This window comes from Aphidius gifuensis, linkage group LG3, assembly GCF_014905175.1.
Source record: "Aphidius gifuensis isolate YNYX2018 linkage group LG3, ASM1490517v1, whole genome shotgun sequence".
Classification (NCBI taxonomy): Eukaryota; Metazoa; Arthropoda; class Insecta; order Hymenoptera; family Braconidae; genus Aphidius; species Aphidius gifuensis.
Window position 1 is genome coordinate 1,220,070 of NC_057790.1, and position 19,309 is coordinate 1,239,378.

General features: G+C 24.6%; 8 protein-coding genes across 9 annotated transcripts in view; 4 read left to right on the forward strand and 4 right to left on the reverse strand.

Annotated features, from left to right (window-relative positions):
- The first annotated feature begins 98 nt into the window (after positions 1-98).
- On the forward strand, positions 99-2,708 carry LOC122851285 (phospholipase A1-like). Of its 2 annotated transcripts, none has more exons than XM_044150411.1 (8): positions 99-467; positions 1,046-1,145; positions 1,249-1,400; positions 1,492-1,734; positions 1,860-2,000; positions 2,086-2,148; positions 2,223-2,382; positions 2,467-2,708. In XM_044150411.1, the coding sequence occupies exons 1-8, from the start codon at positions 368-370 to the stop codon at positions 2,540-2,542; spliced, it is 1,035 nt and encodes a 344-aa protein (XP_044006346.1). In that variant the 5' UTR covers positions 99-367; the 3' UTR covers positions 2,543-2,708. The 2 variants fall into 2 exon arrangements, with proteins under 2 accessions (XP_044006346.1, XP_044006348.1); XM_044150413.1 differs by having other exon boundaries at positions 335-467; positions 2,292-2,382.
- An 82-nt stretch (positions 2,709-2,790) lies between these two features.
- On the reverse strand, positions 2,791-4,333 carry LOC122851284 (ornithine decarboxylase 1-like). Its single transcript, XM_044150410.1, has 6 exons — positions 4,150-4,333; positions 3,992-4,068; positions 3,738-3,910; positions 3,365-3,671; positions 3,064-3,303; positions 2,791-3,003 (listed from the first exon to the last, which is right to left on the reverse strand). Exons 1-6 carry the CDS (start codon positions 4,331-4,333, stop codon positions 2,791-2,793), a joined length of 1,194 nt encoding a protein of 397 aa, XP_044006345.1.
- Positions 4,334-4,735: 402 nt separating this feature from the next.
- On the reverse strand, positions 4,736-9,772 carry LOC122851283 (ornithine decarboxylase 1-like). The gene is made up of 8 exons (XM_044150409.1): positions 9,709-9,772; positions 6,405-6,599; positions 6,244-6,320; positions 5,993-6,165; positions 5,615-5,921; positions 5,293-5,532; positions 5,024-5,232; positions 4,736-4,947 (listed from the first exon to the last, which is right to left on the reverse strand). The coding sequence occupies exons 2-8, from the start codon at positions 6,586-6,588 to the stop codon at positions 4,869-4,871; spliced, it is 1,269 nt and encodes a 422-aa protein (XP_044006344.1). The 5' UTR covers positions 6,589-6,599; positions 9,709-9,772; the 3' UTR covers positions 4,736-4,868.
- On the forward strand, positions 6,697-7,818 carry LOC122851286 (UPF0669 protein C6orf120 homolog). The gene is made up of 4 exons (XM_044150414.1): positions 6,697-6,943; positions 7,036-7,077; positions 7,279-7,409; positions 7,479-7,818. Exons 2-4 carry the CDS (start codon positions 7,048-7,050, stop codon positions 7,816-7,818), a joined length of 501 nt encoding a protein of 166 aa, XP_044006349.1. The 5' UTR covers positions 6,697-6,943; positions 7,036-7,047.
- Positions 7,845-10,730, forward strand: LOC122851279 (DNA repair endonuclease XPF). The gene is made up of 3 exons (XM_044150406.1): positions 7,845-9,758; positions 9,841-10,353; positions 10,415-10,730. Exons 1-3 carry the CDS (start codon positions 7,845-7,847, stop codon positions 10,580-10,582), a joined length of 2,595 nt encoding a protein of 864 aa, XP_044006341.1. The 3' UTR covers positions 10,583-10,730.
- On the reverse strand, positions 10,722-12,644 carry LOC122851280 (zinc finger protein 277). The gene is made up of 8 exons (XM_044150407.1): positions 12,564-12,644; positions 12,299-12,500; positions 12,050-12,227; positions 11,776-11,978; positions 11,541-11,703; positions 11,264-11,476; positions 10,900-11,201; positions 10,722-10,826 (listed from the first exon to the last, which is right to left on the reverse strand). The coding sequence occupies exons 1-8, from the start codon at positions 12,574-12,576 to the stop codon at positions 10,805-10,807; spliced, it is 1,296 nt and encodes a 431-aa protein (XP_044006342.1). The 5' UTR covers positions 12,577-12,644; the 3' UTR covers positions 10,722-10,804.
- Positions 12,645-12,760: 116 nt separating this feature from the next.
- On the reverse strand, positions 12,761-14,886 carry LOC122851287 (lethal(2)neighbour of Tid protein). The gene is made up of 2 exons (XM_044150415.1): positions 14,427-14,886; positions 12,761-14,360 (listed from the first exon to the last, which is right to left on the reverse strand). Exon 2 carries the CDS (start codon positions 14,264-14,266, stop codon positions 12,971-12,973), a length of 1,296 nt encoding a protein of 431 aa, XP_044006350.1. The 5' UTR covers positions 14,267-14,360; positions 14,427-14,886; the 3' UTR covers positions 12,761-12,970.
- A 60-nt stretch (positions 14,887-14,946) lies between these two features.
- LOC122851288 (serine/threonine-protein kinase tricornered) overlaps positions 14,947-19,309 on the forward strand; it is a 37,836-nt gene continuing 33,473 nt past the window's right edge. Inside the window, exons 1-2 of the mRNA XM_044150418.1 lie at positions 14,947-15,686; positions 16,924-17,069. Coding sequence (XP_044006353.1) covers positions 15,685-15,686; positions 16,924-17,069 — 148 coding nt within the window. The 5' untranslated portion in view covers positions 14,947-15,684. The remainder of the gene's footprint in view (positions 15,687-16,923; positions 17,070-19,309) is intronic.

The following is a 19,309-nucleotide window of genomic DNA, read 5'->3' on the forward strand; positions in this document are numbered from 1 at the left end:
AATTATATAAGAAAAAATAAAAAAATAAATTGTAATCACATTGAGCATCCCTTTCCAATGCCAAGACCAAAGTGGGGGCAAGTATTGCTATATAATCAAGATCCAACGACAATATTAAATTTTATTTGAAAAAAAAAAAAATATATATATTTCACTTGGTGTGCCACTTGGCTTTCGACAACAACTTAATGTTGCTTTATTTTATTTATTTATTATTCAATATTTTAATTAACCTTATTGCAAAATTAAATATTTATTAAATTTATTTTAAATCAAAATATAAATGGGTTTTTTTAATTAAATAGTTTTTTAAATTTTCATTTATTATATTTTTTAGAAAAAATTAATCATTGTGGTTAAATAAATAATGGCTGTGAGTAATGTGTTTTTTAATCTTGTGTTTGTTTGGATTGTATTTAAATTTGATTCAGTGTCATCAATTCATGGATTAATTCCACGAGTAATCAGTAAGTTTTTGATAAGAAAATATACATTATCTTTTATTTAAATAATAAAAATTACGTTCTAAGAAATTTATCATTACTTTGAATTTATTTTATTTGATAAAGTGGTATTTTTTAATTTATCAAGTCTCAATTTTTAAACAAATATCATTTATAATAAAAGAATTAATTTAAAATATTTGTAAATTCATAAAAAATTGATTGAATAATTTTTTATTTTGCCAAATGTTTTTTAAAAATTGTTATTGGATTAAATGAAATTAAAATTATGATAGTTGTGATTAATTAATAATCAAAATTTATTATTACGTTAATCGAAAAATATTATTTTACTAAAATCGAAATTATATAATTAAATATAAATTATTTTTTCATGTCAAATGAATAATTAAAATCGAATAAATTTCCAACGAAAAAAAAGAAAAAAATAAACAATCTCAGCTCACTTTAAATGTTATTAATTTTATTTTTATAAAATTTACAACATCAACAATACACAGAAATTCTAATCGAAATTATTTTACTTTCAATTTCAAATCATTGCCTAGGTCACTAATAATAATTAGTTAATTTTTTTTCAGATCCAACATTATGCAATCGCATTGCCAAAGAGCTAAGAATTCATGGAAAAAAAGAAGAACCAAATATTCCTTCTAAATTATCGATGAAAATTTACACTGGGTTCATAAAATTAATAATATTATTTAAATAAAAAAAAATCTAAATTTTTCACACGAGTGATTTTAAATAAAAAATAATTATGTTGTTTTATTTTTTCATTTAGAAATACTATTGCTAGATCAACAGTCATTAATATTCCAATGACAGAACCAGAAGAAATTTTCCACTACATTGATCATGAAAAACCACTTGTTATTTATATTCACGGTTTTCGAGAACATCCATCAAATGAAAGTATTCGAACAGTTGTTGGAGGTAAATATCAATAAAAAAAAATATACTTATAAATTTAGCAATTGACAAAAAATAATTAAAACTATGTTAAAAAGATTTTATTATTAATTAGCACACTTGGAGCGAGGTACTGATAATATATTTTTACTTGACTGGAGTAAATTGGCTTTTGATCCATACCTAACAGTTATAACTCGTCTCAAAGAAATTGCTAAAATATTTGCATATACTTTTGATACGTTGGTTGATCTTGGATTGGATCTAGATAATTTTCATCTTGTTGGACACTCATTGGGTGCACAAATATCTGGATTTTTTGGAAGATTTAGTAATTATACAATTCCAAGAATAACAGGTCAATTTTATTTATCAATTTATTGCTTTGTTTGAATCGAAATAAAATTCTAAATATTTAATCTATCATGTATTTTAATTGTTTATTAAATTTTTTAATTATTTTTTTTTATTTTGTTACTTCAGGACTTGATCCAGCTTTCCCAGGTTTTTATCATTTTGGTGCTGAACATATCGATGCAGATAGTGCAACATTTGTTGATATTTTACACACTGATGGTGGTTTTTATGGAGCACTTGAAAATACAGGAACAGCTGATTTTTATGGTAGACAATTAGCAACATGTATTTTATATATATATATTTTTTTTTTTTAAGTAAATATTTAATTAAAACTTGAGTTAATTTACAGCAAATACTGGCACACGTGCACAACCTGGTTGTCCATTTTTTGGAGTTCCATTAACACCATCTGGTATGTTTGCAATCTTTTTAAAATTAATTACAATTAATTTTAAATTGTTTATATATAATTTAAATGTCAAATAGATTTGTGTAATCATTGGATGTCTTGGCGATATTACGCTGAATCAGTAAAAAATAATTTTGCATTTATAGCTGTTAAATGTTCGTCTCATATTATGTATACAATGGGAAAATGTAGGAAAAATCATCAAGTGTTTTTTGGATATGGTACACCAAGAAATTCGTAAGTAAATTATATTGTTACTTTTTTATTGAATTAATGCTACAGAATTAAATTTGTTGATATATATTTTATTTATTATTACAGACGTGGATCGTATTATTTTAAAACTAGTGCCAAGTCTCCATATGGAAATAAAATATCCAATTATTCTTGGGGTTAAATTAAAGCATTGTGATGGGTATCTAAATAAACTACTTGTGTTGGCAAAAAAAAAATAATAACCACATCCAGATTGATTATTGACTTTCTTGAATTAATTATCTGATTGCTCAGTAGAAATATGGTTGTTGTTTTTTCTTTGTATTTCATCAATTACCGTTGAAATATATTTTCTAAAAAATCAGTAAATCATGCATGAATAAGCAAATATCAAATAAAAAAAAAAAACAGATTAATTTATAGAATAACTTACAAGGCTGTTTTCCGAATAAATGGTTGAACAGCAGCTGGAGTAAAGCCATTAAAAATTGTTGCAGTGGCCGTGGTATAAGCACCCATGTTTCGCCAAACCATCCAGTCATCAATTTTAAAATCTTGCATCAATTCATTTTTAATAACAATGTCACTTGAGTCACATGTACGTCCCCAAATGACTGATGGAAACTTTTCATCACTTGGCTGCTAAATAATAATTATTATTTGAGAAAGAAAAAAAAATTAAAATAGCGAATTGATATTTACATTATACAAAGAGATGGGAATTCTTTGTCTACGATCTAAAAGCTCCTCGAAAAAAGATCCATAAATTCCCTCATTAATATAATAATTTTTTTTTGTCATTTTTCCTTGGTTGATAATTTTTTTGCCGATTATTCGAGCTGATAAAGTAAAGCTTGTGTTGACATAGTATCTACCAGGTTCACTTATGATTTTGATTGAAGGATCAACATCCTCCAATGCTGCATTAACAGATGCTGCTACCTTTATTATTTAAATTAAATTTAAAATTAAAATGACAATTATATTTTAAGCTGCAGCTTACCTTGTTGAGCGAATCTTTTTTTATTCCGTCAATTCCACCACCAATATCAATGAGTCTTGTTTCCAAGTGTCCCATGTCTTTTGCTATTTCAATCAAGTTTTTACAAATTTCTATAGCTTTTCCATATGATGCTGTATCCCAACAAGGACTCCCAACATGAAAACTAAATCCTAGAAGATACATTTTTTGTATTTTAATAAATTTCATGAGTTCAATGGCTTCATCAGTTGGCTTGCAGCCAAACTTTTCACTAAAATTAATAAGACATTTCTCGGATGATCCATCAATTGCTATTCGAATGACCAATCTATAATAAACAATTAATAATTTATTTATTTTTCTTAAAAAAAATAAAATAGAAATTTAAACAGACTTGGCATTTGGATGTAATTCTTTTAGCTTCAATACTTCCTCTTTGGTGTCAACGACAGTTCTATCAACGCCAACTTTTTTAGCAAATTTAATGTGACTCGGAGCTTTTATTGGATTTGCATATATTATTCGATCATCTGTTACTCCCATTTTCATAACCAACTGAATTTCTTGCTAAAATTATAAATTTAATAATTTTATATATCACCACTTTAATTTTAAAAGAAAAAAAAAAAAAATTAATTTTATACTGACCATTGAAGCACAATCAAAGCTTGCATTTAGTGCTGCTAAAATTTTAATCACTGTTGAATTAGGATTAGATTTAACAGCTAAAGCAACGAAATAAAAAAACTGAGTAAATACGAATTATTTTTATAATTATTATTGATAGTAAAAATTATTAGTCTCACCAAAATGAGGAATAACCCTTGGCATTTTTTTAAGCCATTGTATGTGTTTCTTGACAATATCCTCGACATCAAATATATAAAACGGCTCATCTTGATCATTATCACCAATTATTTTTTTTAATATGTCCATGACACTGAGATCATCATCATAAATTTCAATATTTTTCCAGTCAAAATCCATCATTGTTTTCTATTCGATTTAAAAAATTTATCAAAAGTTTATTCGTATACTATTATCATACCAAGGAAAAAAATTATCAACTTGTTTGTTTGCAAATTGTATATATTCCAACGACTAGGATATTAATAATTGCTTTATTATCAGAATTTATAAATAAATTGCCATCATTATATGATAAATATTATCAAATACTGTAGCCAAGTTGTCACTTAAAAAAAAGCAATTTGATAAAAAAAAAAAAAAAGACAATACTTGATAAAAAAATAACTACTAATTTAAAAATTTGTTGGCAAAAAATAAAAATATTTTTCATTCGAAAAAAGTAAAATATTTTATTAACTACACATTACAATATATATTTTATTACAAACATAGATTGTATTATTTTAAAAATAGTGACAAGTCTCCATATGGAAATAAAATATCCAATTATTCTTGGGGTTAAATTAAAGCATTGTGATGGGTATCTAAATAAACTACTTGTGTTGACAAAAAAAAAATAATAACAACATCCAGATTGATTATTAACTTTCTTGAATTAATTATCTGATTGCTCAGTAGAAATATGGTTGTTGTTTTTTCCTTGTATTTCATCAATTACCGTTGAAATATATTTTCTAAAAAATCAGTAAATCATGCATGAATAAGCAAATATCAAATAAAAACAACAAATTAATTTATAGAATAACTTACAAGGAGCCTTTACGAATAAATGGTTTAACACCGGCCAAAGTGTAGCCATTGAATACAGTTGCATTTGAAATTGTGTAAGCACCCATGTTTCTCCAAATCATCCAGTCATCAATATTAAAATCTTGCATTAATTCATTTTTTATAACAACGTCACATGAATCACATGTACGTCCCCAAATGACTGATGGAAACTTTTCATCACTTGGCTGCTGAAAAATAAATATTTCAAGTAGAAAAAAAAAAAATTAAAATAGCAAATTAATATTTACATTATACAAAGAGATAGGAATTCTTTGTCTAAGATCTAAAAGCTCCTCGATAAAAGATCCATAAGTTCCTTCATTGATATAATAAATTTTTTTTTTCATTTTTTCTTGGTTGATTATTTTCTTGCCAATAATTCGAGCTGATAACGTAAAGCTTGTGTCGACATAGTATCTACCAGGTTCACTTATGATTTCGATTGAAGGATCAACATCCTCCAATGCTGCGTTGACAGATGCTGCTACCTTTAATAAAATAAAATTTTAAATAATAAAAATAGAATTACCATTTGTTATATATTAAATGATATTTAGTTATTATTATTACCTCGTTAAAATAGTCCTTATCTGTTCCATCAATTCCACCACCAATATCAATGAGTCTTGTTTCCAAGTGTCCCATGTCTCTTGCTGTTTTTATCAGGTCTTTGCAAATTTCTATACCTTTTCCATATGACGTTGTGTCCCAACAAGGACTACCAAGATGAAAACTAAATCCTAGAAGATACATTTTTTGTATTTTAATAAATTTCATGAGCTCAATGGCTTCATCAGTTGACTTGCAGCCAAACTTTCCACTAAAATTAACACCACATTTCTCGGCTGATCCATCAATTGCTATTCGAATGAGCAATCTATAATAAACAATTAATAATTTATTTATTTTTCTTGAAGTAAAAAAAATAAAATAGAAATTTAAACAGACTTGGCATTTGGATGTAATTCTTTTAGCTTCAATACTTCCTCTTTGGTGTCAACAACTGTTCTATCAACACCAACTTTTTTAGCAAATTCAATATGACTCGGAGCTTTTATTGGATTTGCATATATTATTCGATCATTTGTTACTCCCATATTCATAACCAGCTGAATTTCTTGCTGAAATTATAAATTAGATAATTTTATTTATCTAATTTTATATAAAGAAAAAGAATGGATATAAAATTTCATACTGACCATCGAGGCACAATCAAAGCTTGCATTTAGAGCTGCTAAAATTTTTATCACTGTTGGATCGGGATTAGATTTAACAGCTAAACCAATGAAAAGAAAAAAAAATTGAATAAATACAAATTATTTTTATAATAATTATTCTCGATAGTAAAAATTATTCTTACCAAAGTGAGGAACAATTCTTGGCATTTTTGTAAGCCATTGTTTGTGTTTTTTGACAATATCCTCAACATCAAATATATAAAATGGATCATCCTGGTCATTTCTACCAATTATTTTCTTGATTATATCCATGTCATCTAGGTCATCATCATAAATTTCAATATTTTTCCAGTCGAAATCCATCATTTGATCTTTTTCTATTCAACATTTGAAATAGTGTTATCGAATAGATTCAAATTTAACTACGCTAGGAAATATCATATATGCTGCGTGAAAAACAGTGAAAAAAAAAAAAATAAACACACCACCAACACAAACATCCAACTGTCCAACATTCTGAGCCCAGTCAGAGTGAACGAAAACACACAAATAAATATTAAAAATATAAATTGTAACTGGATTATAATTTATTCATTTGTTAAATAAATAAAAGGCTAATGAAAAAAAAAATTAATTATTCATTTTCATTGTTTTTTTATCATTGAAAATTAATTATATTAATTCCTGATTATTGACATATATAATAACCAATAATCATCAAGTGAGTAAACAAACACTTTTATTTTTTTTTTTTACAAATCATCTTTTTATAAGAAAAATATATAAATAAGATTATCATTATTTCTCAAGTAGATTCACCTCGATATGCAGAGAATTTTTATAATATTTTTATCGGTAAGAATTATCAATATTGTAAAAAAAAAAAAACATTCAATAATTTATCAGTGTTTACATACAACACCAATAACCAAAAGAAATAAAAAAATCTTTATTAACATTTACACTGTCTTGTTTGTATTATTAATATTTAGTCGAATAAATTTATTTAATTTTGTTTAATTTAAATAAAAAAATGAAAATTATTATTTGTTTTAGGTTAATGTTGTTGGTACTTTTGCTGCTTACGAACAACTTTTGCACTATGTAAATGAAAATGTCCAGGGTGGTTCATACAAATACTACAATTTGATGTATGAAGGAATAATAAAAGTAGCATTAATATCCCAGTAAGTCTCCAACAAATAATTAAATATTAATTCATCAAGTGTCTTCATTTTAAAAATATAATTTTACAGAAAAGGTGACACAGATTTGTACGTATCACAAACAACAACAAAGCCAACATACGAGCCAAATAATTATTGTCTTCAATCAACAACTTGTGGTGACGATGTCATTTTAATACCAAAAAATTTTAAACGTCCAATTAGCATGGGTGTTTATGGACATCCATCACATGAAACAAGTGAATTTAGTCTGTTAATTTATCACATAGCACTTGCTGAAAACGAAATTTTTGATGAACAAAAATCAGCTGATATTATTGAAAATATTGCACCAAAAATAAACAACAAAAAATCATATGTTCTCACATTATTGTGGTTTATTCTTGATTTTTTTAATCAAGTATTTTAATTAATTAATTTAAAACAAGCACAAAAATGTTAGAGTACGAAAATCAAATGCTTCTTGAAGCAATTCAAGATGATGGCCTTGTTATATCAGCAAAAGGTCTTGGTCTTGAAACAGTATTTATAAATATTATAAAAGCTTATTCAGATCCAGGTAATTTAGTCATAGTAATTGGTACAATTGATGCAGAAGAAACATATATTATTGATAAATTAAAAGAAATGGGAGTTAAAAATTTACCAAGAATAATAACAGCACAAGTATTATCAAATGAACGACAAATAATGTATCTTGAAGGTGGTGTATTATTTATATCTGGTAGAATATTAGTTGTTGATTTATTAAAAGATAGAGTACCACTTAAATTAGTAACTGGTATGTTAGTTTATCGTGCACATAGTATTATGAATAATTATCAAGAAGCATTTGCATTACGTTTATATCGTAAACATAATAAAAGTGGTTTTATTAAAGCATTTTCGAATTCATCATTATCATTTACTATTGGTTTTTCACAAGTTGAAAGAATCATGAAAACTTTATTTGTCAAAAATTTATATTTATGGCCAAGATTTCATTCAGTTGTACAATCAAGTTTATCAAAATATAAACCAAATGTCATTGAATTACATGTTAAGCTAACACCAAAAATGCTAAAAATACAATCATCAATACTTGACATTATGGCATTTATTGTTAAAGAAATAAAAAATAGAAATAAATATTTAGAATTTGATGAATTAAATGTTGAAAATGCAATTGCTAAAAAATATCATAAACAATTACAACGTCAGCTTGATTCAATATGGAATCAACTTGGTTCAAGTACAAAACAATTAGTTGCTGATTTAAAAATGCTTGAATCATTTCTTGGTCATTTGATATATGATAGTTCAGTTATATTTTATGGTATATTAAGTAATCTAAAAACACTTGAAAATGCTGAAAAAATGGAATGGTTTATTCTTGATGTTGCCAATGATTTATTTACACATGCTAAAAGTCGTGTTTATAATAATAAAAATGAATTTAAACCAGAAAATTGTCCAAAATGGGAAGCACTAACTGAGGTACTAAATGAAATACAAATTGATATGAATGCAAAAGATAATGATACAAATGAAAATTCAAAAAAAGTATTGATATTAGTTAACAATTGGAAAATTTGTGGACAATTGAAAAATTATTTAATCATGGGAGCAAATGAATATTTACTTTACGAAGCAATGAAGCATTTAAAAAAAGATGATTTAACAAATAATAAAAAAGATAAAAATACTGATAACACAGCAAAAGCAAAAGATACTGCTGGTGGTGATGATGATGATTTTGGTCAAGACAGTTATGTATTAACGTATTCACAAAAAACACAAGATGAAACAAATGATAATAATGAGACAATAAATTATTTTCAAGATTGTTCACAAGCTGTTGCTGATGAGGGCCTATCAAAATTATGTGAAACAGAACCAATTGTCATGATACAAACAGTTAAAAAATTTGATGATCCAATGGCATTACAAAAAACATTGTATGAAATAAAACCAAGTTATGTTATAATGTATGGTACTGATATATCATCAGTACGACAATTAGAAGTATATCAAAATAATAATACATCAATATCATTAAAAGTTTATTTTATAATTTATGGTGGTTCTGTTGAAGAGCAAGGCTACTTGACATCACTTAGACGTGAAAAAGAATCATTTGAAAAATTAATAAATACTAAAAAAAATATGGTTGTACCAAGAGATCAAGATGGTAAATTAGGTGATACATTAAATACACCAGAAAAAGAAGAATTAAATTCACGTAAAGGTGATGATTTAAATAAAGCTAAAATAATACCTAAAGTTATTGTTGATATACGTGAATTTAGAAGTGAATTACCTGCACTATTACACAAACGTGGAATTGAAATTGAGCCGATAACACTTGTCGTAAGTAACTGATGATAAATCATTAAAGTTTATTATATAAATTGATAATTTTATATTTATATTTATATGGTTTTTTTTCCAGGTTGGAGATTATATTATAACACCAGAGATATGTATTGAAAGAAAAAGCATATCAGATCTTATCATGTCATTAAGTTCTGGTCGTTTGTATAATCAAGCAGTGTCAATGACTCGACACTATGCCAAGCCAATGTTGTTGATTGAATTTGATCAAAATAAAGCATTTTCTTTATCTGGTAATTATTACATCAGCAAGGATATGAAGAGTTCTGATATTACAAGTAAATTACAGCTACTTACATTGCATTTTCCAAAATTAAAAATTGTCTGGTCACCAAGTCCACAAGCTACTGCACAATTATTTGATGAATTGAAAGAAGGAAAGGAACAACCAGTTGCGGAAATTGCTGCACAAATTGGACTTGAAGAAGAAGATGATAAACAATTTAATGTTGATAATTATAATACCAAGTTACATGATTTTGTTTTAAAATTACCAGGTGTACATACTAAAAATATTCGTAGAATTTTAAATGATGGTGGATCACTTGATAATTTAGTTAAACTAACACAGGTAATGATTTAATTTTCATTATGAATATTAGAAGATAATTTTAATTGTTTTTATATTTTAGGCTGAACTTGCAAATCTCATGGGCAATAGCAAAGATGCAGAATTATTGTACAAAGCATTTCATGAAAAAACAAAAAAAAAGGATGATTCGATTGCTTCAACATCTGGTATGAGCAAAGCAGGAACAAAAATTAAAAAAAGAGGTTTATTTAATTCGAAAAAAAAGTAAATTAATAAATTAGAAATTTTTAAATTCAATCGGTTGGATCTTAATTTATCGCTCCAATGAATAAATGATTTTTTTTTTCATTTTTTTTTTACTAATTAAAAATTGTTACTTATCATAAGGCTAAAATAAAATATTGTGGTTTTTTAAATTTCAATTTTATTCATTTAAAAATTACATCCTTCATATGAAATTTAAAAAAAAAAAACTAGTTTGTTTTTTTAATCAATTTAAACAAGCATAAGCCCTGAAATAGAAAAAATAAAATTTATAAAATATTTTGATAAATTTAGTAATGAGAAAAAAAATATTATATTTACATTTCTCTTGATAAAATTGCAACTTCATCGTTGTCTTCAGTTACTGCACTGATGTTGTCATTGTCATTGTCATTGGTTTTTTTTTCATCATCCTCATCATCACTTGATGTATCTAAATGATAAAGAAACGAATCACTTTCTTCAATGGGAAAAAAAAATTCTGGTTGATTCCATGCTTTTGTTTGTGGAATTTTTTGATGATTATTAGCTATCATATGATCAACAACATCTTCACACTCGTCATCACAATAAATACATTTTTTTTCTTCAATTTGTCGTCTAATATAATTAACAATTTTAATCTGAAAAATAATTATTTGTAATAAACAAAAAATTCCAATTGAATCAAAATAAAATAACTAACTTTTTCATAGAAATTAAAATCTTTTGTTGATTCAATAAAATCAAACTTGTGCTGATGTACCATGTGCTCTAAAATCTTTGAGAAATCATCAGTTGTTTTTGAACAAAGCAGACATGAAACACAAATTTCTTTTTCATCCCAATCAGCCCAAGAATCATCATCTTCATTATCACTATTAAATTCAGTTAAATCTTCTGTTTCATCATTGTCATTCTAAACAAAACAATTTACAATTTTATAAATGACAAATGATAAATTTAAAAGAATATTTCATTACCTGTCTTTGTCGCCATGTACTACCTGGTTCTAAATAATTTGTAATATAAAAATCATCATAAGTTTTGTCTTTTGGATTAATACGTTTATGAAATTTTTTTCTCATATGTTCTTTAAGTACATTTCTATCCTTGAAGTCTTTTTCACAATAAATACATTTTAATCTGATGAATAAAAGGTTTGAAATTAGTGATAATAATTAAATAATAATTATATTTTAATTTATTTAAATTTACTTTCGTATTTTTTCTTCAATTTTATCCAAAAGTTTATCAATAAACACAAGATTTTCTGGTTTGCCAAGTTGAACATTGTGTTTTTCTGATAAATGATTTAGGTAAGCTGATCTGGTACCTGAAATTTCCATATGACAAAACAAACATCCTCGTTTGAATTTATTGTCTGTTCTTTCTTTGGATTGTTGAGCAATTGCCCATTCCTAAAATGTAAAATTTAAATGATAAATTATAATTGTTTGACCATGATTAATCAAGAAGTGCTATGATGTACCAGTCTTGTTTGATGAAGCTCATATCGTAATGTTTTGTCTTCCAATATACAATCAGACAATAAATAATACAATTCATTCTTACTTGGCTCTCCATCAGGTGTACAATTCATGACCATTGTTGTGCAAAATGATGTCAATGGTGCTTCCATAAATCTTATTCTCCAGTAATGAATATAACTATTTTTTTTAAACAATTAGAAAATTTATTTTTAATGTTTGTTTATGTTTAATTAAATATTAATATGTACCTTTGAAGACTTGATATTTTTTCTACATCTCCAATGACTAGACGATGTTTTTCAAACAAATGCTGGAGAAATTGTTTGTCATTTGTTGGTAAAATAAATTTTAAATCACATAATAAACATGTTTTTTCTGTTGGATTATTTTCCAATCCAACAAATTGACTTTTAAAATGATGAACTGGTTCTTCATCTTCTTTTAATTTACCTGTTTTTTTATCAATAAAATTTATTTATAAAATAAAATTCTAATCTATTGAAATATTCTTACCTTCAGTTGACATTTTTCTATAATTATATTCAACAATACTAATGTTATTAGTAAACAAATAACATGTCAAATTTGTTTTTATTATTTAATACTATTAAGGTTAAGGAACATTGAGGAAGGCAGCATGTCTTGAGGCGTGTTTTCATGAATTTACAATAATGAAAATTGGAAAATTTAAAAAACAAAACAATAATTGACACAATTGAAATAATTTTATTTGGTTTCATTACAATGACTTGTCTCTCCATAATTTATAAAAATGTTTATATAAAAAGAAAAAAAAAAAAACATCTTTTTTTCAACGACATTTTAAGTATATTATTATATTAAAATGGAAGACGATTTACAAAATGACAAAAAAGAAAATTCATTTTACTAATAAAAAAAAAGAAAAGAGATTATTTTGTTTAATCAAATTTTGTACTTTTAACACGATTTTTATGAAGTCCATATAACAACATAAGATGACAAGCATGAAGAGCTCCACTGCTCCAAGTTGTGCTTGGATAAACATTCCAGCATAATTCAATAACTCCAAGTATAAATAATCTAGTAACAACTTGATAATGTGTACACCAAGCAATATATGGTAGTGTATGATAATACCACAAATAAAATTGATAATGTAATGATCTACTAAATACAATACCAATAAAATTAGCAGCAAATAATGGAAATATAAATAGCTGGCTAATTGTTGACATATCAATTTGTGTATCTTTTTTCATTTTTGGCTTTAGCTCTTGGCTAATTAATTTTAATTTAGCATAACCACGCATATATGTTATCCAACTTGGTATAAAATATGATATTGCAGCTAAATGTAATGCCAATAATGCAATATGAAATTTACCATTTAAAAATAAATCCTCTGGTATGATTCTCCAATTAACTGTCCATTGATATTCAAATACTCTTCCAAAATTAAATGCACCAGATATATATGCATGTGGATTATTAATTAAAAATGGTAGACCAAGTATAACTTGAATAATTCCACAAATTCCAAGATGTAATGCTGTATGTATCAATCCAAGATTACACAAGTATGCTATGAATAATGCTGGTGAAAATAATAATATATTCATTTTAACTGATACAGCAAGACTGTAAAATACACTTCCATAATACCATTTGTCATCAATAAATGCATTAATACTTGTAAATAATAATATCATTGCAATTGAATCATTAAATAAACGTAAAACAAATATTGAATGTACTCTGTATGATGTACAAAAAATTAATATCAATACATAAGGTGGTACTTTTTTAGTTCTTGCATAAAGTTTAAATACTTGAATCAATAATGCCATGTATAATAATGCAAATATATATTGTCCAGCACGTATATTAACACCAGCAGATGTTGCATAATATAACAATGAATAAACATATACAAAACCAGCTGGATATACCAATGGTCCAGTATCACCACGTAGCTTTGAATAATCATATGTACCATTTAAAAAACCTTCGACTTCTTGCATATATGCTTTCCAATCAATTTCCGTATATTTAACATGATGAATAACTAAAATATTTAATATTAATTCAACAATAACAAATACACCAGTTATTAATGCCAACTTTTTTGGATCTGTCAATAATGACATGACAAAATTTATATTTCCATATTTTTTTATCAAATCGAAATATGTTTTTTTATGATTTTTCAATGACTTTTCTTTTCTCGATGCCATGACTAGGTTTTTATTTATTTTTTTGGAACTTTACCAAGCCCGGGACGTTCAACAAAACTTCCACGTTTATTTGAGATACCGGTGATTATTATTTCTGTCATGAAAACAAAAAAAAAAACAGACTTTATTTACAGAAATTTTTGTTGTTTGTTTTACCCACCTTAATATCATCAGCAGAATATTTAAATAATTTATAAAAATTATTAATTAATATATTTTAATAATTATTTACTGTTTATTATTACAAATAAATATTTAATTTAATTTTAAGTACATAGAAGTGAGCAACTTAGTGCTCCAAAAAACGTCTAAAAATATCGGCCATGTTTAAAAAACATCATCAATATCATCAGCTGATTCGAATTGTCTGTGTGTATGTAAAATTGACAGACAACAATGACAACAATATAACAAACAAAACCCAAATATTTACTTGATTTTTTTTATAATTTAAATAATTAAATTAGGTTATTTATTTTTTTTTTTTCGGAGTAAAAAATAGCTGTCAATTATTTTTGTTTTCTTTTTGTGTATTTTTTATATCCAAGCTGTAGTTCTCAACAAGACCGTCAAGTCGCTGACATCAGTGTGTGTTGCGATGTGAGAAAAATGAAAATAATAATAAAAAAAAAAAAAAAACCAGTTGGTAATTGTGTAAATGTAAAATGTGTATGTGTGTTTGCAATGGTGTACAAAGACGCCTCCGTATTTGTCAATAACTCGGCGTACATCGTTAAATTTTGTGCATCTGTCAAACAATAGACTTAAATAATTTAACAGTAAATATTGTCAATATAATTGACTGCAACATCATATTATATTACAACAATTATTTTTAGCAATAATAATTTTTTTTTGGTTTTAAAAGTTAATTTATAACTCGGCTTTAATCGACTTTTGATCACAGTGCAACAAGAACAATTTTAAGCTCCAATTTCTAAATAATTGTGAAAATTAATTTTATAAATTTAAACTTCTTGATTAACTAGCTTTAAATAATTTTATTTTGTTAAACAAAAAAATAGACAAATAAAATAAATACACATAGAGTCAGTGAATTGGAATCTTAGTCGTGATTTTTTTATTTTTTTATTTCTTTTTTTGTTCATACAGTTCGTTGATCCGTTCGTTGAGGCGTTTAGTGAACATTGTTCAAGTGAGATAAAAAAAATAAATAAATATAATTACTAAATATTCGTGGATAAATAGAGTTTGAAAAAATAAATTTGTTAATAACAATAAAAATAAGAAAAGAAAAATCAAAATTCTTTGGGTGATTTGAGTTGGACTGTTGTCACGCAGGTCTGATCATCATCATCATCATTACACTTGGCTCAATTGAATTTTATTTATATATTTTAAATAATTATTTAATAATAATGAAGATCTAATGTATAAACAATTGTTTGTTTATTAAAATGTAAGTAATTATTATGTATTTTATTTATTGTTTAAAAAATAATTTTTATTTCAGTTTGATTATCAACACATGATGATAATGATGACACATCAAGTCATTATAGTATGTTAATTATGTTGTTGTTATCATCAACATGTTGACTACGAATAAATCATTTTAAAAAAATTTATATAAATTTTTTATTAATAGATATTAGTCCAGATTATTTTTTAAAAATAAAAATTTACTTTTTTCTGATTTGTTTCTAATTTGTTTTTAATTTGTTTGTAATTTATATTTAATTTATATTGAATGGTTATTAATCAACCTGTATTTGAAATTGAAATTATTATTGCTATAGTTGAAATTCCCATTATTGGATGTACATGAAATCGATAATTGGATTATTTTAGAATTAAAAAAAATAAAAAATTAATTAATATGATGAGTGTATTGTGTGAAGCAATGCTTGTTTCTGTTAATCATAATAATTTTTTTTTTTTTTATTCTTTTTATTAAAACATATATTTAATGTGTATGTTGGAGTATCTATTTGAAAATAAATAATTTTTGCAATTGATTATTATCTAAGTGAACAAACGTTGGTGCTGTTGATGGGTCACGACTCAACTCGTAAATCTTTTTTTTTTTTTTTCTAACATTTTAACTCTTTTACTGATCAATTTAAATTATATATTTTTATCTAATTTAATAAACAATGATTAGATAAAATAAATATAAAAAAAAAATTATAAACAAATAAAAAACAAATAACGTTGAAAATATTTTTATACAAAACAAACTTTGATCTTAATTTATAAATTTATTAGAAAAAATATTAATCATTTGAAAAATGTTTATTAAAATCAATTTTTGATAACATTTTGAGGAAATATTAATAGACAAATTTAATAATTTAACTATTATAAATTTAGAAAAAAAAATATATAAAATTATCACACTTATCTAATTTAATTTTATTATTTAAAATTAAAAATATTTACCCTAAATATTTATAATAAATTAATATACCAAAAAATTCTTCATTTTAATATGAAAATATTTTTAGAAAATTATTTATTATTTAAACAAATTAATGACATTTAAATACGTGCTAAAATTTGTCTAGAAAATAAACAAAACAAATATTTATAATATTAAAATTAAATAGATAACAATAATATATAAATTTTTAAATGTTAAAAGTTTAATAAATTAATAATCAATTATCAATTATTAATCAATTTAATATTTACAGGTGTGAAGAACCAGCCACAGAGATTGTTATTAATAATCGTTCATTAATAACAAATACAACAACAACAATGGGTGTCGCTGAGGATGACACGTCGTCCTCATTGTCATCACATCCGAATGCAAATTCAAACAGTTTCAACCAAGAAGGTATGTGGTCAAGGTTACTCTTAATAAACACAATTAATTTATAAACATATTCCACTTAACATCATCTCGTTGACACCCAACAAACTATTTTTTTTTTTATTATTAATTAAATTATCCATATTTTTTTTTCGTGTCCTCATTTTTTTATAAAAGAAAAACAACGAAAAAAATATTTTAAAATACACTCAATTACTCATCAACCAAGTGTACCATAAAAATATTTATTTAATTAAAAAAAATTATCGTTTAATAATTATTAAACATTTGTTTTTTTTAATTATACAAAAGTGTAATAAACTTGATAGATAAATAATAGACGAATTACTCATAATTCATCAAATGTTTATAAAAAAAAAAAAAAATGAAAACTGAATCATTAAAATTTTTATCATCAAAATGTGTGTTATGAAAATAAAAAAATATAGCTTAGCTTTTCTGCTTTTTTGAAATATAATTTACGGAAATTTTCAATTATAAAAAACAAAAATAAATTTAAATGACCTGACACGTGTCATTGAAAGTCTTCCTGTTTCCCCATCGGCGTATCCAAATGACAAAAAGGCCTCGACATTGTTCTATTCTCCAGTCGATTTGAAAATGAAAAAATATATTTTTTTCTTTAGATTGTTATTTTTTTTATATTTTTTCTCACTTGTTTATATACGGGGTCTCGTTTTGCCGCATTCTGGGTCAAGTGCGGATTCCTCGTGCGCGTGTCTGACGATTGATTTTCATCATCATATATATTATTGTGTAAAAGTGGCGGGATTGATGATGATACAATATGTACAGCATCATTATTGCGGCTCTCTTTTACTATTACTAATATTGCCGAGGATAACTGCAATGTCAGTATCAAATTTTAATTATTTATTTATAGAAATAATCAACGTTAATTGCTTATTATTTTCGCAATAAAATATTCATTAAGAATTTTTATTTTAATATATTTATTAATCAATATACATCAACATTGAAAATTTTATTTTCTTTGTTTTTTTGTAATTATATATTTACTATTTTAAAAAAATTATTATCTTTTTTTTTTTTATTATTAATTAATTTCAATATTTTACTTGTCATTGTTTTAAACACAACAAATTTAACTAAACACTTTTTTATATTTTTTTTTTAATTAAAATTTTTTAAACAATAAATTAAACAAATTAAAAAAAAAAACAAATTTCATTTATATATCTGTAAATTTAAACAAATTACATCTATTTTTCATTCGAAATTAAATTCAATCGAAATTATGTTAAATCGAAATCCACGTTATCGATTTTTTTTTTCTACAAAGTATAATTAAAAATTTTTTTGTAAAACTTTATTTCTCTTTTTTTATTGACTTTATTTAAACAATTTTTTTTCTATTATTATTGCTGGGTGGCTTTGAGGTCGTCGGCATTTATTTGTAAATATAAAAATATACTCAAAAGAATAACAAATGATAAGCCAACCACAAGGGATTACAAACAGGCCTCTTGAATTTTTTTTTTTTATAATAAAAAAAGTAAAGGTAAATAAAAGTTGACTCTCCATCAGTGAGCTCAAGTTTTTTTGTTGTTAGTAGAAATAAAAAAATCTTGATAAAAGAAATAGTCAAGATAAACCATAACACCTGTGCTTGATATATAATTTTTTTGTGTGTACTATATGAAATTGGGGTGATGATAATATATAGCGTTTCTTTTGACAAGTAAAATAAATATTAAAAACATATTTATTTTTGAAGTAATCATTGTGTTGACTACTGTGTACATTAACAAATATATAAGTACAGTGTCAGGGACCTTTCCACGTAATGAACTGCACCGTAATCAAACGGGATTCGTTGTCTGAAATATATATCTCACTAAATTCTAGCTATTCTTCCGCTGGTAATACGAGCACTTGTTTTTTCACTCATTTCTCTCTCGACATATATATTCTAATTACATTTTATTTTTATAATTATATTTAATTATTTTAATACATTGTCGTTTTTATTCAAATTTTGCAAAAAAAATTTCAACAGGCTTAAAAAGTTTTTTTAAATGATTTTTGCAACCTTGTAACTTCAAGGGACTTCAATGATTCCAAATGATTTTAAATGATTCAAATTATATGCACTAAAAACTACTGTTAATTGTCAGTATAAATATATTTTTATTAATCAACAAAAAAATTAATACGAAATAATTTGATAACAGAGAAATTTTGTTTTTTTTTTCGATTTCGAAAAAATTCTAATTGTGATT